At 44.8% G+C, this 25,099-nt stretch overlaps 1 protein-coding gene across 2 annotated transcripts in view; it reads right to left on the bottom strand.

Moving 5' to 3' along the window:
• Positions 1-716: 716 nt before the first annotated feature.
• ERRFI1 (ERBB receptor feedback inhibitor 1) overlaps positions 717-25,099 on the bottom strand; it is a 52,244-nt gene continuing 27,861 nt past the window's right edge. For both annotated transcript variants that reach the window (XM_077458370.1, XM_077458371.1), the window contains exons 2-4: positions 11,762-11,932; positions 10,105-10,181; positions 717-5,596 (exon numbers count right to left, since the gene is read on the bottom strand). In XM_077458370.1, the coding sequence (XP_077314496.1) occupies positions 4,395-5,596; positions 10,105-10,181; positions 11,762-11,865 (1,383 nt within the window). In that variant the 5' untranslated portion in view covers positions 11,866-11,932 and the 3' untranslated portion in view covers positions 717-4,394. The remainder of the gene's footprint in view (positions 5,597-10,104; positions 10,182-11,761; positions 11,933-25,099) is intronic.

Below are 25,099 nucleotides of genomic sequence, written 5' to 3'. Positions count from 1 at the left end.
TGATTGCCTTAGGGTAGGAAAAATGAATCAGATTGTTGAATTTTTTTTTATATATATACTGTATATGTATATATATAATTGTAATTATATATATATATTATTTTTTTTTAATATATATATAATTGTAATTATATATATATATATATATATATATATAATTAATTAATTAATTAATTAAAAATAAATTGTAAAATATATATATATATATATATATATATATATAATTAAAATTATTTAATTTTTATATATATATATATATATATATATATATATATATATATATATATATATATATCAATTTATTTTTAATTAATTAATTTAATATATATATATATATATATATATATATATATATATATATATATATATATATATATAATTGTAATTTTATATATATATATATATATATATATATATATATATTACAATTTATTTTTAATTAATTAATTTAATATATATATATATATATATATATAATTATAATTTTTATATATATATATATATATATATATATAAAATTGTAATTTATATATATATATATATATATATATATATATATATATATATATATATATATATATATATATATATATATAATATATATATATATATATATATATATATATATATATATATATATATATATATATAATTAAATTAATTAATTAATAATAATAAAAAAAAAAAATTATATATATATATATTTTAAACAACATTTTTATGAGGTCTGTCTGTTACAAGCATTGCTTTATAAAAAAAAGCCCCAGGATTTTTCTTAGAAACCCAACAGACAATGAGGCGAATAGGCTGTCTGGGAGTTTTAGTGAATACATTCACTTTGCAAAGAATTCCCCAATCTTGTGCAAGGAAATTTTTTTTTTTCTTTCTTGCCTACGTGAGTTTGGATGACGGAAGTCAGAGGAGCTAGGGGAAAATTCCTTTGCAAAGTGCATTTTCCTTATGAAAGTGAACATCCTTTTTGCCCTCCGTAAATCAACCCCAAAGTCTCATTCTTATTGAAAATGTTGGGGTGACTACCTCGCCAAGTAATTGATACCAGGACAAGCCATACGACTATAATAAATTAAAAAAAGTCCTTTGTGCCCCATTGGTAGGTCATTGATGTCTATGGAAGAGGCCAAGCAGATCCTTCTAGAAAAATACCCATTGCATTTGTCAGCCCCCCACCCCCTCCCAAGAATATTCCATCCTAATTAAAGAGTTTTATTGTGAGGAATGGCATTAGACTACTAATATTAATATAATATCCTAATCTTTAAAAAAAAAAAAAAAACACAACCAAAACAAAGCTCTGTCCCTAAAACTGTAAATGGTCTATCGTAATCACGTAAAAAAAAAAAAAAAAAAAAAAAGACAAAAAAAGTAGAGTCCTCAATAAAATGCGTACATGTAGCCACACACAAAGTATACATACAATACATACATACTATAGACCCCGGCACATACACCAACTCCATTAATGACCTTGGCAAGCAATCCAACTCCATGACACATTCGCCCAGAAAGTCTTCAGGCCACTTTCTGAGAGAAGAAGCCACGTCTCGGGCCATGGAGGGCCTTTCACGGTTGGAAGAACATTGAAATGACCGTCTGTGTTTCTCTTAGCAACCGGCGTCCCCCCCTTCCGTACACGAGGACACCAATGCGCTATAGTCAACTCAGAGAAAAACTTTCAAGCGGCTCCTCCCCTTTCCTCGTGTTTCTCGAACAGACTGGAAATTCAGAGAGAAAAAATCCGCCGGTTGCTAAAGATAACATCGGCAAGGCCCTTTCGGGGGTTCTTTCAACCATGACGCCCAACCAAGGCTTGTCATTGTGTTTTCAAAGCTTAAAAAGACATAAAAAAATACTAAATAAACAAGACCAGCTTGTGTTTCAGATATGTTTAGAACATGCTAGAAAACGAGAAGGTCACAGAGAAGGAAGACAGAGTACTGGCAATCTAGAAGGAAAACTTCACAGTGGAAAAACCGGCATCACCAACCAGGATCATCGCCCCTTTTCTTTGGACGAATGTATGGAAGTGTTCATCTGTTGTCTGCACAATATGGAGGCAGAAAGGTTATTAATGACATATGTTGGCCAATGAAATCCATGGGAAGTGGTGACATCACTGGCTATTTGAACATCGATAAGCTGCATATTCACAAAAAACCCAACTCTACCCATAGATATGAGATGACCGCCATCTGATCCCCCACCCTCCACCCAACGTGTGGACTCGCCAATTGTGGCCCCCTGACCAGAAAATGGGGAGGAAAAAGGATTATCTGAAGACGACGTCTCTGCATGTTGGCTGTTTGGTATAAGGCCAACCAGTGGGGTAACCAGAACCTTCAGGGCCCCCCGATGCAGGAAACCATGAAGGACCCCCCTGAACCCCAGCTAGGGCCCTTCCCTCCGAGTCCGGCGGTGGAACTCCAGGGTGTGGTCACAGGTATGACCTTTGTGAGCCCTGTAGTTCCACCACTGGTATCAGTAGTTTTTTTTTTTTTACATTTTTAGGTGCCCCTTGGGGGGTCTGTCCCTAGGCAGGATTGGGTCCCCGTCCCCAGAAGAGATGAGGTCCTTTTCTCCAGGGCAGATGAAGTTAGGTGAGAAGGGGTCCCTGTCCCCACGTGAGAAGGGGTCCCTGTCCCCAGGGGAGGTGGGGGTCCCTGTCCCCACATGAGAAGGGGTCCCTGTCCCCAGGGGAGGTGGGGGTCCCTGTCCCCACGTGAGAAGGGGTCCCTGTCCCCAGGGGAGGTGAGGGTCCCCACGTGAGAAGGGGTCCCTGTCCCCAGGGGAGGTGGGTGGTCCCTGTTCCCATGTGAGAAGGTGTCCCTGTCCCCAGGGGAGATGGGGGTCCCTGTCCCCAGGGGAGGTGGGGGTCCCTGTCCCCACGTGAGAAGGGGTCCCTGTCCCCAGGGGAGGTGGGGGTCCCTGTCCCCATGTGAGAAGGGGTCCCTGTCCCCAGGGGAGATGGGGGTCCCTGTCCCCACGTGAGAAGGGGTCCCTGTCCCCAGGGGAGATGGGGGTCCCTGTCCCCAGGGGAGGTGGGGGTCCCTGTCCCCACGTGAGAAGGGGTCCCTGTCCCCAGGGGAGGTGGGGGTCCCTGTCCCCATGTGAGAAGGGGTCCCTGTCCCCAGGGGAGATGGGGGTCCCTGTCCCCACGTGAGAAGGGGTCCCTGTCCCCAGGGGAGATGGGGGTCCCTGTCCCCACGTGAGAAGGGGTCCCTGTCCCCAGGGGAGGTGGGGGTCCCTGTCCCCACGTGAGAAGGGGTCCCTGTCCCAAGGGGGATATGGAGGGGGTATGTAATAGTGTGTGCTAGCTGCCTATGCTGCTGCCGGCCATATGTAGAGGGGGCTGCATGGGCCCCCTGCATCACAGGGCCCAGTTGCGGTCGCGATTGCTGCACCCCCTATAGTTAGGCCCCTGAGGCCAACACTGAATTACTGTATAAATAGGCCGGTCTGGCCAAACAGTAGTGCATGTTTATGGAAAGACCTTTCAGCAGCTCCAGTTGCCATCTCATGTCTATGGCTGGTCCATGTCAGGACAGGGGAAAGAAAAACAGCTCCTTCAATGGCATGCACTACCTCCACTGTTCATTGGACAGGTCTACTTCAAAAACCTGGCAAAAAAAAAAGGTCCAAGGGAACATCGAACATGCAATGACCGATTTATTTTCAAAGCGGTGAAAAGCACTGGCCCCGCCCACCCATAAGGAACGCCCCCATGATGTACAGCCAACAGGTACACTTTTCTTGGTTTAAATCACTTCCAGTCCTGAAAGTCCAGGACATTCCGCTGGTTTGTGCTTATCAGTATCCTCTAGAACCAGAAAAACAGGAATCTGTCATGCTTTTTTTAATCTTGTAAAACTGATTGCTAGCAGCTTGACGAGTACAAGACAAGTGAGACAGATTGAAGGAATAAAGAGCAGACACAGAGGACAAGCCAAGAAAAAAAAAAAAAACAACCCAAACAGGATGTACAAATACTGCACAATTCTTCCTAACACAAGCTCTCCGTCCAATCATCAGTACGCAAACACCTGCAACTCGTTCACCTTGTAACGGCACTTATTCTGTAAGGAATAGTTCAACAATGGCGGTGCGGCGGCGCTCGCCCTGCAATCCTATCAACAGAATGAGGAGTACCTCTCACATTATAATAAGGAGACACACCATGGGCTCCACATCTCTTTCCTTTTTTTTTTTTTTTTGCTTCATAGAAACTGGGAAGGGTCACTTAAAATGTTAAGAACATATATTCCGTTTTTTGTTTTTTTTAATGAGCATTCAGTTCTTTATTTTCCCCCCTCTTTGCGTCGCCTCGAAGCCAACCAAGTCCTGACATTTAGCGTAACATCTTGCATCTGGATAATGACCTATTCACCTACACACGGAGAGACCACATCCGAGAGGTGCTTCTGCTTGGCGTAGTTCATGTCCAGTTTAGCCTTCGCCTCGGCCTTTGGGGACGACGAAGCCGAGCCGCTGTCACTCGACCATGATGGCACTTTAGGTTCAGAGCCAGCGTCCTTAGACTCTGTAAAATATTTCTCGTACTGGCCAAAGTATGGCGGCTTCTCTGGTAAAAGGTAATAATGCGTCGAACTAACCTTCTTTCCGTTTTCTATAATGGGTAGGATGCAAGGGATCTTGTTGGCAGATCCTTCACTGTACTGTCTTTGAAAAGTTTTAGTGCTGACATAGGCGGGGTCAGGTGCAAAGCTCTGCGTCGGGGGCATGACGCCGTTGAGGTATGAAGGAAGACTCTTAGGACTTGGGGTTCGAGAGTTGCTCCTGGAAAGAGGTTCCCTGGGTGGCACCTTGGGAGGTCGATCCTCATCGCTGTACGTATTCGAAGAAACTTCGGCGGACCACCTTCTGTAATCCGGCTTTACAGGCCTAGGAGGTATCGGGATCCTTGGCGGTACTACAGGTTTGTCTTCGTCTGAATTAGGGGAAGTCCTATTTGTGTGTACCCGAATTATAGGCTTGTTATATGATCCAGCTGGTCCCGAATGAGACCTTCGTAGCCTCCGGGGGTTTTGCTCTGGTTTCTGAGGTTTTATGTTCTGTACCCGTCCATGGTGCTGGCATGGCGCGCTGTCATCTGCTGGTTTGGTGGCAGATGTAGATTCAAAGTATGCATAGTTGATCTGTCCACATCCTCGGAAACTTCTCCTGCTTGGAACCCCGTACTTAAATGCCAAAGGTCTTCCATCTTGTATAAGCAAGTCTGTATCAGAACTGGTGAGGAACTCCACCTCGCTATCGGCCTCGTCCAAAGAACTGTCCTCGGAAATTGGAAGTGGCGGAAGAGGCCTCGAGCTCCGATCACTAGAAGGAATGGTGTAAAATGGTGGTGGTCCACTTTTAACAGGCGTCAGAGGAGGGGTCCTTTCCGAACCGGAACCACCATTCATTGAGAGTTTTTTAAAGGAAGGAACAACTTGGTCGTCTTCACAGTTTGCAGAATGTTCTATGATGGGCATGCCGAGATGAAGAAAGTTCGGTCTTTTGGCCTTCATGCAATTTTCAGAGCAACAGTGTCCGTTCGCCATAAACGGCTTTGAAATCTGACCTGAAATACATAGAGGACAACATTGGTTTAGGATTTATAGTGGTATTGTCACTTACAAAATAAAGATGGCCTACTAGAACCAAACTGCATCTAAAATAGTAAGTAGAACTAGAGCTCATCTGTTTCTAAGTTCTGTATAGAGGTAGATGCTTAGACCCAAGCCTCCCATTGCTCAAGGTGGTTCCCATTGCTGAAGGAGGTTCCCATTGCTCAAGGTGGTTCCCATTGCTGAAGGAGGTTCCCATTGCTCAAGGTGGTTCCCATTTCTCAAGATGGTTCCCATTGCTCAAGATGGTTCCCATTGCTCTAGGTGGTTCCCATTGCTCAAGGTGGTTCCCATTTCTCAAGATGGTTCCCATTGCTCAAGGTGTCCCTTTTGGGTGTATTTCTTCACATTTTCTGCCCCCCCCCCCCCCCGAGGTTTGCCAGCAAAGAAAGTAATAGGAACTTTCCCCAATGGCTAAACAGTCAGCAATAGGAACCCGATCAATCCTACTATTGTCCGTGTGACGGACCGCCTGCCTCCCCCGCTTGGGTCCCCTCCAAAAGCTCCTGTCCTGGTTGGGTCTGTCACGGTCTGTATATATGGAGTGGTGGACCTTAAAACAGAAATGACGTATTTGATTTTGTCACGACTGTATTTATTCTATTTGAAATAAAAATTTCGGAAGACGGTTGTATTCTATTCAAATTTATTTTAATTGAAATTCGAATTTTGGAAGACGGTTTTATTCTATTCATTTGCTTTTTCAATTTTATTCCTCTATTTTCTAGTTTTTGAATTCGATTTGGATTTTCGGACACAATTTTGTTTCATTATTTCAAATTTGCTTCAATTTGTTTCAATTTTCAGATACATCCGAATCTCCGAATAATGAAAAAATTTGTCTGAACTTCGATTCAGAATGGAACGAATCGCACATGTCTACTATAGGGAAAGCTACCCAATGTGGAAACAGCTTAAGGTGGTTCCCATTGCTCAAGGTGGTTCCCATTTCTCAAGATGGTTCCCATTGCTCAAGGTGGTTCCCATTTCTCAAGATGGTTCCCATTGCTCAAGGTGGTTCCCATTTCTCAAGATGGTTCCCATTGCTCAAGGTGGTTCACATTGCTGAAGGAGGTTCCCATTTCTCAAGGTGGTTCCCATTGCTCAAGGTGGTTCCCATTTCTCAAGGTGGTTCCCATTTCTCAAGGTGGTTCCCATTGCTGAAGGAGGTTCCCATTTCTCAAGGTGGTTCCCATTGCTCAAGGTGTCCCTTTTGGGTGTATTTCTTCACATTTTCTGCCCCCCCGAGGTTTGCCAACAAAGAAAGTAATAGGAACTTTCCCCAATGGCTAAACAGTCAGCAATAGGAACCCGATCAATCCTACTATTGTCCGTGTGACGGACCGCCTGCCTCCCCCGCTTGGGTCCCCTCCAAAAGCTCCTGTCCTGGTTGGGTCTGTCACGGTCTGTATATATGGAGTGGTGGACCTTAAAACAGAAATGACGTATTTGATTTTGTCACGACTGTATTTATTCTATTTGAAATAAAAATTTCGGAAGACGGTTGTATTCTATTCAAATTTATTTTAATTGAAATTCGAATTTTGGAAGACGGTTTTATTCTATTCATTTGCTTTTTCAATTTTATTCCTCTATTTTCTAGTTTTTGAATTCGATTTGGATTTTCGGACACAATTTTGTTTCATTATTTCAAATTTGCTTCAATTTGTTTCAATTTTCAGATACATCCGAATCTCCGAATAATGAAAAAATTTGTCTGAACTTCGATTCAGAATGGAACGAATCGCACATGTCTACTATAGGGAAAGCTACCCAATGTGGAAACAGCTTAAGGTGGTTCCCATTGCTCAAGGTGGTTCCCATTTCTCAAGATGGTTCCCATTGCTCAAGGTGGTTCCCATTTCTCAAGATGGTTCCCATTGCTCAAGGTGGTTCCCATTTCTCAAGATGGTTCCCATTGCTCAAGGTGGTTCACATTGCTGAAGGAGGTTCCCATTTCTCAAGGTGGTTCCCATTGCTCAAGGTGGTTCCCATTTCTCAAGGTGGTTCCCATTTCTCAAGGTGGTTCCCATTGCTGAAGGAGGTTCCCATTTCTCAAGGTGGTTCCCATTGCTCAAGGTGTCCCTTTTGGGTGTATTTCTTCACATTTTCTGCCCCCCCGAGGTTTGCCAACAAAGAAAGTAATAGGAACTTTCCCCAATGGCTAAACAGTCAGCAATAGGAACCCGATCAATCCTACTATTGTCCGTGTGACGGACCGCCTGCCTCCCCCGCTTGGGTCCCCTCCAAAAGCTCCTGTCCTGGTTGGGTCTGTCACGGTCTGTATATATGGAGTGGTGGACCTTAAAACAGAAATGACATATTTGATTTTGTCACGACTGTAGTGGTGGGCAACCAAGTAGTAGTAGGTTACTCTCAATGTGGCCAAGTCCCCTTCTCAGTACTCATTCACTATTTAAGTCCTCATCAACATCTATAAGACCCTGATGAAGGGGGAACTGTGAGGTCCCCAAAAACTTGACTTTTTTATTCAACATAAATTTAGAATAAAATCATATTTTTTTGAGAAAACGTTGCATTGTCTGTGAAAGAAAATTGGTGAGAATTCCCCTTACTTCTGTTCCCAATCCCCCCGACAACCCACCATAGGGCAGACATGTGCAGAAAAATGGGGAAAAAAAAAATGTGTTTCATTTCGATTTGTTATTTAAATAATTTTGTTTAGTTAAATTCATTTTCAGAATTAGTTTATTTGTTTTTTTTGGATTAGACTTTTTGAATTCAATCGAATTTAATTCAAATTGACCGAATTCTGAAAATTCAAATCGGCAATCGAGTTTATTCTATTCTAAATTCAAATTTTGGAAGACAGTTCTATTCTATTCTATTGTTTTTTTTTTCTGTTCTATTTTATTCAAATTTATTCTATTTGAAATATAAATTTCGGAAGACGGTTATATTCTATTTTATTCTATTCAAATTAATTTTAATTGAAATTCGAATTTTGGAAGACGGTTTTATTCTATTCATTTGCTTTTTCAATTTTATTCCTCTATTTTCTAGTTTTTGAATTCAATTTGGATTTTCGGACAAAATTTTGTTTCATTATTTCAAATTCGTAAATTCGTATATTGAATTTGGGATTATTATTTATTTCACAAGTTTTAGCACTTTTAGGTAGCGCCGCATTCTTATTAATCTATATACCTATTATTTCAAATTCGCTTCAATTTGTTTCAATTTTCAGATACATCCGAATCTCCGAATAATGAAAAAATTTCTGAACTTCGATTCAGAACGGAATGAATCGCACATGTCTACTATAGGGAAAGCTACCCAATGTGGAAACAGCGATAACAACCCTACCACGGATCAAATCCTTCCCCACTCAAGTGTTGCCCTCATTTCCCCAATCTGCTCCAAATCTCCCTCAGTTTGGACTGCAAAAAATTCTGTTTTACCCGCTTGCTGACCAGCCGCCATCATTATACTGCGGCAGCGTTGGCACGGCTGTGCGAATCACCGTAGGTGTACGTCGGCCTCTTTATGAGCGATAGAGGGCGTGCGCGAGACCGGAGGCGGTGCACGTGTCCAGCAGCCGCGACGTCCCCCGGCCACCCGCGATCGCACCTCAGAGAGCAGAACGTGGATCTGTCAATGTAAACAGACAAATCCCCCATTCTGTCAGGGGAGTAGAGAGATCTGTTGTTCCTAGTGATCAGGAACAGCGATCTCTCTCTTCTCCTCCAGTCAGTCCCCTCCCCCCTACAGTTAGAAACACCTCCCAGGGAACACATTTAACACCTTGATCACCCCCTAGTGTTAACCCCTTCCCTGCCAGTGAGGTTTACACAGTAATCAGTGGCTATTTGTAGCTCTGATTGCTGTATAAAATGTCACCGGTCCCAAAAAAAGTGTCAAAAGTCACCAATCTGTCCGCCGCAATGTCACAGTCCCGCTAAAAATCATTGATCAATGTCAGTACTAGTAAAAAATAAATAAATAATAAAAATGCCATAAATCTATCTCCTAATTTGTAGACACTATAACTTATGTGCAAACCAATCAATATACACTTATTGCGTTTTTTTCTTTTACCAAAAATATGTAGAAGAATACATATTGGCCTAAATTGAGGAAGACATTTTTTTTTTAGGGGGGGGGGATATTTATTATAGAAAAAAGTAAAAAATATTGTTTTTTTATTAAATTTTTTTTAAATTGTTGCTCTTTTTTTGTTTATAGCGCAAAAAATAAAAACCGCAGAGGTGATCAAATACCACCAAAAGAAATCTCTATTTGTTGCAAAAAAAAAAAAGGACGTCAATTTTGTTTGGGTACAGCATCGCACGACCGCGCAATCGTCAGCTAACGCAACACAGTGCCGTATCGCAAAAAATGGCCTCGTCATGACGGGGGGGGGGGGGTAAATCCTTCCGGCCCAGGATTTTTTGTAAATATTCAGCAACACCACAAATGGATAAACATTAACAGCGCTTACCAAGAGATGAAATTTGCTGTTGTGCTGGAGATTTCATACTGTAGGGTAACGACAAAGGCTCCATACCATAGAAAGTGCTACAAGAAAAACACAAAATGATTATCAGTATTGTTTTTTTTTTTTTTTAAATTAATGACAAACATAAAAGGGGAACTACCAGAAAAAAAAAAAAAAAGTCAAAAATTGTCCAGTGTGACCAACTTCACTTGTTGCTTTTTTATTTATTTCTTTTTTTGCATTTGTAAAACAGTAGAATGGAAGTACAGTATTCAATATCCATAATCTTCCATATCCTCGTTTTATATATAGAACAGACATGAAAGTTTTTGTTTTGTTTTTTTGGTATGAGAAGTTATACATCGTTTACTAGCAACCATTTAAGATCAAAACAGCAGCATCTGCTGGTAAAATATTGTATTGCAACACGACCATAAAAATCAAACGCTCCAAAATTATTTGTGAATTCTAAATGAGAGATTTTTTTTTTTAGAGATATAAAAGCGCTCGGCTTTGTGAGATCTCCCCACTGGAGTCCCCCGGGTGAGATTCGGGACCTTCATGAGATTTAAGTCACTTGAAAGCCCCACATTCATATAATTGTCAGTGATAAGATTCAGGAATAAAGACCGAGAAATAAAACAGAAACATTTCTTGCAGTTTGGATACATTTTGACCAGATTTTAAAGCTCAACTTCAAGAAGATAAAACATTTAACGCAAAGAAATCATCATAGTTTTAAATCCAACGCATGGAGGTGACCCGACTCAGTCTGGATTCAATCTCCTGCACAGCAGTACTCAAGACCGGGCAATGGAGGGCCAGCACAGGGAGACAGTCATATGTGGTTGTCATGCACGGTTGTCATGCGCGGTTGTCATGCGTGGTTGTCATGCACGGTTGTCATGCACGGTTGTCATGCACGGTTGTCATGCACGGTTGTCAGGTACGGTTGTCATGCACGGCTGTCATGCAAGGTTGTCACGTGAGGTTGTCATGCATGGTTTTCATGTGTGGTTGTCATGCACAGTTGTCATGCGCGGTTGCCATGCGCGGTTGTCATGCACTGTTGTCATGCGTGGTTGTCATGCACGGTTGCCATGCGCGGTTGTCATGCACGGTTGTCAGGCACAGTTGTCATGCGCGGTTGCCATGCACGGTTGTCATGCACTGTTGTCATGCGTGGTTGTCATGCACGGTTGCCATGCGCGGTTGTCATGCACGGTTGTCAGGCACGGTTGTCATGTGCGGTTGTCATGCACGGTTGTGAGGTACGGTTGTCATGCACAGTTGTCATGCGCGGTTGTCATGCACAGTTGTCATGTGCGGTTGCATGCTCATGTTCTGGTAAGGAACCTGCTGACATTACAACTGAGAGAATAGTGAGGACTTCACCAGCCTGATAACGCTCTTTAAACATCCAATCACAAGCTGGGGGTGGGAAGGTGACCAATATGTATTGTTCAACTGCAGTAGAAAAAAAAAGAAGTGAGGTCACAGACCTGACTGTGCTGTCTGGTAGGGGTGTATAAATCTCAGAACTGGTTGGCCAACATTACATATACATTAGTCTGTAAAACAGCCCCATTAGCAGTTGGCCTGAATTGCAGTTTAGTATTTTCTGTACATTATACGGACAGAAGGGGGCAGTGTTACTTACTTATCATAGTCGCTGTGATTTGCCCAGCATGACTTTGCACACATCAAGCCTTGGAAGCTGCTCTTCAGTGACACATCTTGAGCGGTGAGCCCGGCTGTGGTCATCGTGGGTTGGTGGTCAGGGCAACTTTTCAGAGAACTTCTAATCCAACATCTGCGTTCATTTCTTCATCTAGAAAAAGGGAAAAAAATCACAACACCGATCAGATACCGGAGTGACCTCACACAGTCAGGACCAAAAAACTCCTTTTACATTCAATATTAGGAGAGAAGATAAAACATTTACTGGAGTTCTTAAGAACAGAAGAGACCAAGCAATGGACTTCCTGAACTGTAATCCATTAGAAGAGATCTGACCTTTTTTTTTTTATTTCTTGCGTTTATACCTAACTGATATAATCCACTGTACAGAAACAGTCTCTACCCCTGAGGAGCTTACAGTCTACCACACAGTCATAATCACACAAAGTCTGGCCAGAAACGTATTCTTCCAGCAGAACACAGAGCATAAAATCTTCACACTCTTGGAAGAGGACAGACTTGGAATTCCAGCACTACAGTGCAGCAGCTTGAACCCTTAGGACCACTAGAGACCAGCCATGGACAGAGGACCACTAGAGACCAGCAATGACCAGAGGACCACTGGAGACCAGCAATGGCCAGAGGACCACTAGAGACCAGCAATGGCCAGAGGACCACTAGAGACCAGCAATGGCCAGAGGACCACTAGAGACCAGCAATGGCCAGAGGACCACTAGAGACCAGCCATGGAAAGAGGACCACTAGAGACCAGCCATGGCCAGAGGACCACTAGAGACCAGCCATGGACAGAGGACCACTAGAGGCCAGCCATGGCCAGAGGACCACTAGAGACCAGCCATGGACAGAGGACCACTAGAGACCAGCCATGGACAGAGGACCACTAGAGACCAGCCATGGACAGAGGACCACTAGAGGCCAGCCATGGCCAGAGGACCACTAGAGACCAGCAATGGCCAGAGGACCACTAGAGACCAGCCATAGCCAGAGGACCACTAGAGACCAGCCATGGCCAGAGGACCACTAGAGACCAGCCATGGCCAGAGGACCACTAGAGACCAGCAATGGCCAGAGGACCACTAGAGGCCAGCCATGGCCAGAGGACCACTAGAGACCAGCCATGGACAGAGGACCACTAGAGACCAGCAATGGCCAGAGGACCACTAGAGGCCAGCCATGGCCAGAGGACCACTAGAGACCAGCAATGGCCAGAGGACCACTAGAGGCCAGCCATGGCAAGAGGACCACTAGAGACCAGTCATGGCCAGAGGACCACTAGAGACCAGCCATGGCCAGAGGACCACTGCAGACCAGCCATGGCCAGAGGACCACTAGAGACCAGCCATGGCCAGAGGACCACTAGAGGCCAGCCATGGGCAGAGGACCACTAGAGACCAGAGATGCCCAGAGGACCACTACAGACCAGAAATGCCAAGATACCCATGGTCAGAGTACCACTAAAGACCAGACATGGCCAGAGGACCACTAGAGACCAGTCATGGCCAGAGGACCACTACAGACCAGAATTGCCCAAATGCTCATACGTTTTGCCTGCTTCCCCTTATCTAAACTAGCCTCTCCAACTTCATTTAGGCCTGCTTAACCTGACAGCAGAAAGACCAAATGCAGGAGGAGAGAAAGGGAAAGATTGGAAACCTGGAGAGTCATCAAGGTCCTGTGCATAGCGCAGGTCTCAGATTTGGATTTGGCAGACTTGGGCTCTTTCTGCACCCATGGTAAAGCACTTAGACCTGATTAGGTCCACTGTAAAGTAGACTTTCCTGTGGATCATATTTATGTTAGGGATGCAGAAGTGAAAAGTTTTTTTTAACCTCCACCCTTCTACCTCTACAGAAGCCATCAGGATTACGATTGGTTGCTAGAGGCAGAATCTTGCAGTCATGGTGTCCTTTGCATGGTCAGACTTTTAGCAGCGAATTGCTAGTTTTCTGGTGAATTGAACAGCGCGGTGTAATGTTCTTCAGTTTGCTTTTGCATAAAACTGCTGGTAGAGGACTATAAACCTTTATTAGGAATCTCCTTGTTTTGACAGCTATAGTCAGACATTTATCAGCACTTTAAAAACAGAGGCCTCATGTCTGATGGGTTTTCCAGCCAAATCATAAACCATCTACAGGTGATGAGTTCACCTACGGGGATTCCCTGGATTGATTTTCCTCTTAAAAAGGGATCCGCAATCACGCAGTTCACCTGTAGCTCCACCTGCTGGTGGTATCTGGTACAGATAACTTGGATTCTGGCCCTCAGGAGCAAAGGCAGAAAATGTATTACTATTTTAGTGATTGATGCCACTGGGGCACATAAGGTACAGCAGTGTTTTCAGAATTCTACCCCCAGGTTTCAGAGTGAAAAGGCGTACAGTGTAGCCTTGTATTTAGACTTGCATTGCAGCGTTGTGGGCCACCATTGGAGGGGCTCACATGCTTAGATCTCAGGGGTTCAGGCTGGGACCCTCCCAAAAGTGAAGGACTGCAAGTCCCGGTATGAACCCCTCAGAGCTGAGGAAGTGACCCCCCCCCCCCCCAGTGGTGAGATCTAAGGATGTGACCCCTTGGATCTCAGGGGTTCATTCGTGCTTGGACTGCATAGCCTTCAGAGGCCCCACATAGCCACTAGAGACCCTACATAGCCACCAGAGACCCCTCATAGCAACCATAGACCCCAAATTGCCACTAGAGACCCAAAATAGCCACCAGATACCCCTCATAGCAACTAGAGACACCAAATAACCCCCAGAGACTCCACATAGCCACCTGAGACCCTGAATAGCCACCAGAGGCCCCACATAGCCATCAGAGACCCCACATAGCCATCAGCAAACCTGCATAGCAACCAGAAGCCTCAAATAGCCACTAAAGACCCTACATAGCCACCAGAGACCCCTCATAGCAACTAGAGACACCAAATAACCACCAGAGACTCCACATAGCCACCAGAGACCCCGAATAGCCACCAGAGGCCCCACATAGCCATCAGAGACCCTGCATAGCAACCAGAGACCCTACATAGCCACCAGAGAACCCAAATAGCCACCAGAGAACCCAAATAGCCACCAGAGAACCCAAATAGCCACTAGAGACCCTGAATAGCAACCAGAGGCCTCACATAGCCACCAGAGACCCAGAATTGCCACTAGAGACCCCGAATAGCCACCAGAGACCCTGAATAGCCACCAGAGGCCCCACATAGCTACCAGAGACCCTGCATAGCCACCAGTGACCCTGCATAGCCACCAGAGACCCCAAATAGCCACCAGGGACCCCAAATAGCCACCAGAGGCCCCACATAGCTACCAGAGACCCTGCATAGCAACCAGAGACCCTACATAGCCACCAGAGAACCCAAATAGCCACCAGAGAACCAAAATAGCCACCAGAAACCCTGAATAGCCACTAGAGACCCTGAATAGCAACCAGAGGCCTCACATAGCCACCAGAGACCCAGAATTGCCACTAGAGACCCTAAATAGCCACCAGAGACCCTGAATAGCCACCAGAGGCCCCACATAGCTACCAGAGACCCTGCATAGCCACCAGTGACCCTGCATAGCCACCAGAGACCCCAAATAGCCACCAGGGACCCCAAATAGCCACCAGAGGCCCCACATAGCTACCAGAGACCCTGCATAGCCACCAGTGACCCTGCATAGCCACCAGAGACCCCAAATAGCCACCAGGGACCCCAAATAGCCACCAGGGACCCCAAATAGCCATCAGAGGCCTCACTTAGACCCCAAATATCCACTAGCAAGGGGTGGGACAAATTTAGATGGGGGGGTGCTTAATTTTAGTCTTGCCTTGGGCAGCAGAAAACCAAAATACACCACTGGTTGTGGCAATGGGTTAAATTCCTGCTAGAACCACCATCTGCAGTGAAGTCTATACACCCCCCCATGGTCATGCGTAGTTCACAGTCAGAAAATCAGATTTGTGTAACAGAATAGAAACGAAATGTTACATAACCGATAGAGCAGAGACCTAGCACTGCACAGTTGACACGTTTATGGTGCATTTTATGATCTCAGCAGTGCTCTTAGTTTTAATCAGAAGGAAAAAAAAAAAAAAAGCACTCTACTTCTGTAAAAATTAAGAAACACCCAAAGATACAACATGTGCAATAATGAAAAGTACAGGGTACAGATCTGCCCCTCCCGACTCCACAACTGACTTCATCAGGACTGACCAGAGTCCACGGAACGCCGGATGAATCACACCTCTATAAAGATTGCACACCAAGCCTTTCAGGTCCTGCATTTTACTATTGGAGGACGTGTAAAAAAGATTCACCTTTAACTTTTTAAAAGTTTAACCGGTTTTTATGTATTTATTTTTTATCAGAACCTGAAGAGGCACCTCTGTTACTGTTCACTGTGACCTTTCATTCTATATGGCCGAGGGCAACGTACAAAGAACAGGAAACGCTTCTGTATCGGAGATTAAACACCAACAATATAAAAGTAGAATCACAAAGAACCTAAAAATGTGACCCTCAATCACCTGCGAAAGTTCAACTAACAACAACTGGAAACATACAAGTAGAATTTCTGACCGTAGTGATGAGAAAATTCAAATTGTAATTATTCGAAAAATGGGGGGCACTGGCCTTGCTCCCCAAAACCATCGGACTTTACAGGCACAACATGAGGTGGCCAAACAAATAAAAAAACAAACATGATTTATTCCACTAAAATAATACAGAAAAAAAAAATTAAAACATTTCTAAAATACACTTTACAAATAAAAATATTTGCAAAAATTGCCCAAAATTGACGGCAAGTAAAACACCCATCACTACCAGCACATGGCGCCAACTTACCAATATCAAGATACTGTATAATAAGGTGTGTTATTCCAGATGACGCCTTATGATACAATGTATTCATATGTAGAAATATGTAAAATATGCTATAAAAGGATACTTTCCCAATTTTCTTTTTTCTGTATTATTTTAATGGAATAAATAAACGATGGAATTTTGAATTGTTTGGGGCGCCTCAATTTGATGGTTGTGGGGAGCAAGGCTGGTGCTCCCCCATTTTTCAATAAGTTATAAGGATGTAGCACAGTGGAAGCCGATTGATATCGAGACGTATTCTAATAAAACTGTTTTCATGCGTCTAGGATTCCATTCAAATATGAAAATCTAAAGCGGAAGTAAACCCATCCATAAAAAAACACGTTCGGGAAATGTGACACTCTCATTGGTTGTGCTCTCAACCAAACTGTCAAACCATCCAATGGCTGGTGTCATAACGGATCACATGTGCAGCGCCATGCCAGTTGTCGAGTACACATTGGCCAAGATGGCGGCTTCCTTGGCGGAAAACGATAGTGGGGGGGGGGGTTTACTTACACTTTAAGGACTTTTGAATGAAATTCGTTGACTCTGATGGTAAGAAAAAACATTTTGATAAATTATTTTCTGAACAAACATTTGATCAAAAAAAAAAAAAATCACACACAGGTAACTTAAAGCAGCTGAATATTTTATCAATGTGATTTTAGCTTGGTAAATTATTAAATAGGATCTTCTGACCTATTAAACATCTATTTAAAATATTATTCTATTTGGAATAAAAAATAAAAATAAAAAGAGGACAAGGTTGGCTTTTCATACACTTGGGTGCACCACCATGAGGCAGGATGAGGCATGATGAGGCACGATGAGGCACGATGAAACACGATGAGGCACGATGGGGCACGATGAGGCACGATGGGGCACGATGGGGCACGATGAGGCACGATGAGGCACGATGAGGCATGATGAGGCACGATGGGGCACGATGGGGCACGATGAGGCACGATGAGGCACGATGGGGCACGATGAGGCACTATGGGGCACGATGAGGCACGATGGGGCACGATGAGGCACGATGAGGCACGATGGGGCACGATGAGGCACGATGGGGCACGATGAGGCACGATGGGGCACGATGAGGCACGATGGGGCACGATGAGGCACGATGGGGCACGATGATGCATGATGAGTCATGATGCGATTTGTAGTTCCGCAACAGCTGACGGGCCACAGGTTGAGCATCCATGCCTTTAATTGAATCTTCACCCTTCTCCATCACTCTAGCCCCCCCTCCATTCACACAACAGCACATTTATGTTTATTATGATTTAAATACCCTTTGGAAAGCCCCCCCTGCATTAGATAATGATGTCCTCCAGCTGCTCGGCACCCTCCTGGAACACACATGGTGACACGTTCCAGGCGTCCTCAGAGCACTGCGTTGCATCATCTGGGGGGGGGGCTGGCTGTCTCTTTGTGGGTCTTGCAGCCGGTGCATCTTGCTCTGGTCACATCTGGGAGTTGGCCCCCTGATCACGCACAGTGGCACATCATCAGGGAGCCGGTGTTCTGTCAAAATGACCCAATTCATCAAGATCTCCAATGACCTCACCTCCGGTTACTGTAGACCATCAGTAATTGGAGATTTTCGATGTCTTGCCGTTTTGACACTATACCGGGATGTGATGAACACTTTGCTGTTTTAACACAACAACCGGCGGGTAACAACGAAAAAAAATGTCGCCGCCGTGGAGGCGGCCATTTTGTTGGTTAGTATTGGAGCGGACTAACAATACCCGCTCATAATACCGTGTACCGGAGTGTAGAAGGTTGCCGGTTTTGTGTCAAAAAAATAAATCTCCAATTACTGATGGTTTACGGTAACCGGAAGTGACCAAATTGGAGATTTTGATGAATTGGCTATTTTGACAGAACACCGGCCCCCTGATGATGTGCCACTGTGCGTGATCAAGGGGGCCAACTCCCACATGTGACCAGAGCAAGATGGCTGCACAGGGCCGGGCGAGTAGCATAGAAATGGTGGGTATTGCAGAGCAACACTGAATATGCTGATCGTCTATGGCTATGAAGGGCAACCCAGCAAAAAGGTAAGAGGGCATAAAAAAAAAAAGTATGGGAGGGGGTGGGGTAAAGTTCCTCTTTAATACTTTAGAAGAGACTTGCTTCCGGAAGAAAAGGACTTTGTGGATAAGTGTGTCTGCCAGTGGTTGCCTAATGCACACAAAGTGACAGGTCTAAGCACTTTTCCTGGATGTGTGGAGAATGTCCATTAGCGAGCATTAAGGACCTTCAGGCACGCGGTTCCCCCGACTAAAACGTTGTGGAAAATAACCGCCTATAATAACATGAAGTTGTTGAACAGAGAAAACTTTTTCAATGAGGTTAACCTACGCCTTCCAGGAATCGTGTAGACAGTCATGTGGTGAGAGGTGGAAAAGGGGAAATTAGACAAAGGCGACATTTAGAAGGTTTTTTGGCGCAATGGAAAAAGGTGCCGTAATCAGGATCGACGTCTTCATGGTCGTTTGGGCCAAGAGCCGCCGTGATGTACAACGGGCAGCTGTCATTATTTTCCATCTTCTGGCCTCTGTATCTGGATGACAGATGAAATGGACTGCTGGGGACAGGGCTGTATAGGACTCATGGCACTTTACTGATGGAACCCAGAAGAGGCCATTTTGAACTATCCCCCCACATGTACCATTGGAGATTACAAAAAAAAAAGAGTGAATGAAAAATCTCATTAACTTACCACCAACAATGTAGTACAAAGAGCCTCCCTGACAAGATAATAAAAATGTAACCAGCATTATCAACATACTAACTAAAGGAAAAAAGGGAGTCAACTTTGTGGAGAGGACAGGTTAATATGTACAAAAGCACAATAAAGCTTATCTTCTAATAAAGCTATGCACTAAAATCCAGTAACTCATGGTAACCAGTCAGTAACCCAACAACAAGAAGGCAGGACAGCGTTGCAGGCCTAGTGAGAGGATTTATGAGACTCTCCGTGGTTGGAGTACCGTGCAAAAACCAACTTCTTCTCTGCATGGACATTGGAGGATAGACCAGTCCTGAGTGCCATTGTTGAGGTTAACCTTCAGCAATAACATGGTTGGCAATAAGAGTCTTCCAAAGAGGTGCCATGTTTAGGATATGCCCAGGCAGTGTAGTCACCCTTGGATATGATCTACCTTGTAAGGGTTTTCATTGTGACCCCAGCTTGTGAGAAGCAGCCTGAAAATTGTGAAGGAACCCTTTTAGTCGTGGTTTAGTTGGGTCCAAGAAACACAAGTTCTGGAAATACATTATTTGGCTATACAGTGTGCCAGAACCCGGCACAACCCAGCAAGAATGCCTTCCTGCAATGCCGGCAAAAACATTCCATCTGAATTCTTGATTTGCCCAATTTGTTATCCCTTTAGCAAGTAAAGATTTTCAGAAGAATCACCTTAGAACGATGTTGATGGTTCCGAAAAATAACAGAGAAATTCCGAATTCATTATCGTGTCCAAGGCTCATTTGTTATACCAGGAGGTGTGGGAATCGTTTCATTGGAGAGTCAACAACCAACGTTCAGTGAGGTGGAGTCACTAAAACTGGAGAGCGCAAAACCTGGTGCAGCTCTGCTAGGAAACCAATCAGCTTCCAGGATTTATGGTCAAAGCTCCATTGAAGAAGCTGAAGTTAGAAGCTGATTGGCTCCCACGCGCAGCTGCACCAAACTTTGCGCTCTCCAGTTTTAGTAAATTAACTCCCACAGTGTTCGTAAACATTCCCAAAATATCCAGGTTATTCCAGAGGAAGGAGGAATTAAAACCGTTGAATGGTGATGGAACCAGCGCCTAGCTCAGTCTTCTACTGCTACAAAATTAGATTTTGTTCCTTCAGAAAATGTTCCAGTCAGAAAGTATCTACCACATTCCATTTCTGTGGAAAACACAATAATTTCCTGGTGGATTCAAGATACTACAAGTCCCAGCATGCACCCTGTTGGCACTTAGAAAAGCATAGTGGTAGTTTTAGCTCATCAGCTGCAGTAGAGTAGAAGGTTGCTCATGGGGTCCTCAGCTCAAAGCAGTAGAGTAGAAGTTAGTTTATGGGGTCCTCAGCCCATTAGCAGCAGTAGAGCAGAAGGTTGCTCATGGGGTCTTCAGCCCATTAGCAGCAGTAGAGCAGAAGGTTGCTCATGGGGTCTTCAGCCCATTAGCAGCAGTAGAGTAGAAGGTTGCTCATGGGGTCTTCAGCCCATTAGCAGCAGTAGAGTAGAAGGTTGCTCATGGGGTCTTCAGCCTATTAGCAGCAGTAGAGTAGAAGGTTGCTCATGGGGTCTTCAGCCTATTAGCGGCAATAGAGTAGAAGGTTGCTCATGGGGTCTTCAGCCTATTAGCAGCAGTAGAGTAGAAGGTTGCTCATGGGGTCTTCAGCCTATTAGCAGCAGTAGAGTAGAAGGTTGCTCATGGGGTCCTCGGCCCATTAGCAGCAGTAGAGCAGAAGGTTGCTCATGGCGTCTTCAGCCCATTAGCAGCAGTAGAGTAGAAGGTTGCTCATGGGGTCTTCAGCCTATTAGCAGCAGTAGAGTAGAAGGTTGCTCATGGGGTCTTCAGCTCATTAGCAGCAGTAGAGTAGAAGGTTGCTCATGGGGTCTTAAGCTCATTAGAAGTAGTAGAGTAGAAGGTTGCTCATGGGGTCTTCAGCTCATTAGTAGCAGTAGAGTAGAAGGTTTCTCATGGGGTCTTCAGCTCAATAGCAGCAGTAGAGTAGAAGGTTGCTTATGGGGTCCTCAGCTCAATAGCAGCAGTAGAGTAGAAGGTTTCTCATGGGGTCTTCAGCTCATTAGAAGCAGTAGAGTAGAAGGTTTCTCATGGGGTCTTCAGCTCATTAGAAGCAGTAGAGTAGAAGGTTTCTCATGGGGTCTTCAGCTCATTAGTAGCAGTAGAGTAGAAGGTTGCTTGTAGAGTCTTCAGAAGTCAGAGATGTTCATGGTGTTTTTATTTCCAGTAGTTTATTAATGCTCAATGGACAATTAGTTGTCATAATTAAAGTGGCTGCAAACCCTCCATATACCCAGTTAAGTGACTTCCCCTAAACAGGTACATAAGTTGTACCTGTTTAGCTGCAGTCCTCTCTCCTTTACATTTGTTCAAAGTGGTGAATTTATAAAGCTTGTCTGAGAATTCAGAAAAAAAGGGGGTAGCTGAAATTACACTCTGCAGTGGTCAGTGAGGAGAGCTCTGAGATAAGCGCAGAGCTGTTTGGAAGGAAGGAACACACCCCCTCCACACAGCTCACAGGAACAGAGCTGAGGCTATCAATCACAGGCTGTGTGCTGGAGCTCCTCCCCTGTCACCTTTTATCTCTTGTTGTCAGGAAAACTTGTCAGAAATGACTCATGCAGATAGCAGAGGAAGGAGGCAGCAGAGAGAAATGACACTTAGTGCTCTGGACTGAGACAAGTACACACTATAGAGGGATAGGCTTTGCTCAGATTTCATGTGCAAGGCTTACAGGCACTTTTAGTCACGCTCTATGGACACATGAACACTTTAGCACAGCAAACAATATGGCCGTTCCCCACAATGTGCTTCCGACAAGAACAGACAACACTTGTCAACTGTAGCGAAAGCGTGAAAGCTGCTCATTAATGACACAACAACTGGCGAGCACCTGCTACAGACGGACGTGTCACACGCGCTCCCAGCGCGGCCTGAACCGGTCTGTAAAGGTTTGTGTAGACTGTTGCCAAACATTGGCTCTCGGGGGGGGGGGGGGCATTCTTTATATTTCTAATGACCCCCAACACAATAAATAAGACACCCTTCAAAGTACAACAATGAATTGATATAAATACACATTCATCAGAATCAGAAAATGACTAAAAATACGTGATCTTCAGATGCATGTGAGGGGCAAATTAAAAATGAAAGGGCAAAAAACAAAAACAAAAACAAAACAAACGCACACAACATATAACAGAGACTCCTGACGTGATGTGAATGGGCCCCAATATATGAAGGATCTGAAGCTCTTCTTGGGTGAATGTCTAAACATCTCTGTGGCCCTCACCGGACTCTCAGAAGGTTCAGTTGGCCAGAAGTGTGCAGAAAAAAAGGAGAAGAAAAAGAAACTTGCGGTTTCTCCTGTTAACCAAAAACCTTTATTTTTAAAGTGTAAAATTGTATCCAGGGGTTTACTGTAGCCGCTGTCAGCAGCGACCACCCGTGGTGACCACCCGTGGTGACATTATGGCCTTCAAGTATCTTACTGAATTCTGGATTCTTTTTTGTAAGCTTTGGATACATTTGTGACACGTTAGAACCCCCCGGTTTAGTTTATTTTTTTTAAATTGCAGTTTGTGCCCCTGTTAGGGAGACTCACTCCACTTGTCGATCATTGTCATCAAGGATGGAAATGGGGGAAAAGCCAAAGTGTTTCGCTGCCAGCAGAAAAGGAAGAAAGGAGAAAATATCCATTTGAGGAACTTGTAGTTGCGACATCTGTGGAGGGGGAGGGGGATTCCCTTACTTTGGAGAGACTTCTTATCTCTTCCTGTTGTATCTGCAGAACAGAAGCCAATGGAGATCCCACCAATGGGACACAGATAGAGGGGGAAAAAAACACACAACAAAACCCAACCCACCACTAGCAGTGGTTTTACCCATTTCCAGCTCCATCCAAATCCAAAATAAAACGAATCGGCTATAGACCAGTGGTTTTCAACTTGCAAGGTGTAGGGGGGGCCTCAAATGTGAAAAAAAAAACCCTATATGTAATGACGCAGAAGAACTGTCGTAGACCGAAGACTTAACTGGAGGAAATGGTGGGAGATTGTGGGACAGGAGTGGTGGGAGATTGTTGGACGGGAGTGGTGGGAGATTGTTGGACGGGAGTGGTGGGAGATTGTTGGAGGGGAGTGGTGGGAGGGTGAAGTCACGCTGTGGGAGACGGGCTGAGACTAGCGACATGTTACATAAGGACTGCCAGAGATTCCGGTTATTAAAGCGGAGCTCCACCCTAAAGTGGACCTTCCGCTCATTGGAACCCCCCCCCCCCTCCGGCGCCACAATTGGCACCTTTCAGGGGGGAGGGGGGTGCAGGTACCTGTACAGTACAGGTATCTGCACCCACTTCCGGCGTAGATTCTGCAGAAGGTACGCCCCTTTCCGCAGAATCTACGCCCCTTTCCGAAAGTCCCCCGCTGCCTGCTGGGAAACACACGGATCTCAGAGGCAGCGGGGACCATCCTTATTGCGCAGCGCGACTCGCGCATGTGCAGTAGGGAACTGGGAAATAAAGCCGAAATGCTCCACTTCCTGATTCCCATACCCAAGATGGCGGCGGCAGCACCCGAGAGACGATCGAGAGATCGGCTTCGGGTGCCGACATCGCGGGCGCGCTGGGCGGGTAAGTGTCACTATTTTAAAAGTCAACAGCTGCAGTATTTGTAGCTGCTGGCTTTAAAAAAAAAAAGACTCCCGGCGGACTCCCGCTTTAAGAGGCCCCTTTACAAATCAATACTCAACATTTCCAATACCAAAGGGCTACATGTTGCCCTCGGCTGCAGGTTGGGCACCAGGGCTTTAGATCCCTGGTCTCCAGACTGTGGCCCCTTTCTTGCTTGTATCCACCCCCTTGGGCCTCTATTTCATCCACTGATGTCAATCATCCCCCCCCCCCCCCCCAACACCAACAAAGTGACCCAATTCCCACCAATGATACCAAAGATGGGGCACAATTCCTACCAATGACCCCAGAAAGTTGGGGCATGACATCCAGACTTTTTCTACTCTCAATGGCCACAGTCCAACCCCTAGGGTTGCCACTTGTTCAGGATTCACCCGGACAGACAATTCAGTCTTGCCTGAAACCCGGACACATTATTCAGACTGGGCTGTGGCTCCCCAAGTAACTGAGATGGTCACACAAAAATCTGTTGCTGTCCGGGAGCTACGGGTCGCTGTCTGGGGACAGGTTTGGCATTACTGGGGGGGGGGGGGGAAGGAGTTGGCGATGATGTTAGCAAAAGCAGTTTGGCCATGCCCACTGTTTGCCGCAGCGAGCTGCATTACCACAGGATACCCAGAGGTGTCCCAAGTCTTTTATAATCCTATAGTGCAGCCTTTCTGCCTTTTCTCAACCTTTCCAACACAGAGGAACCCTTGAAATAAATTTCCGGTATCAGGGTCCCCCTACTAATAATTACTATATCTACAACTCATGATACATTAGTGTGATGGTCAGTGGAAAGAATGCCCCCTACACTTGTGGTCATTGGTAACAACCCCCCCCCCCCCCTGTACAGATAGGGAAATAGATCAATGGTGTCCATGGGAAACTATCTAAGAGGTAGAATTTGCTCATTGCTCAAGGAACCTCTAGCAACCTGTGAAGGAACCTCTAGCAACCTGTGAAGGAACCCTAGGGAACCCTGGTCGAGGAACCCCGCTACAGTGTATACTAC

Source organism: Lithobates pipiens, unplaced genomic scaffold, assembly GCF_037356315.1.
Source record: "Lithobates pipiens isolate NorthernLeopardFrog02 unplaced genomic scaffold, aLitPip1_a1.2 Scaffold_27, whole genome shotgun sequence".
NCBI lineage: Eukaryota > Metazoa > Chordata > Amphibia > Anura > Ranidae > Lithobates > Lithobates pipiens.
This window is presented reverse-complemented; position numbering and strand designations above follow the sequence as displayed.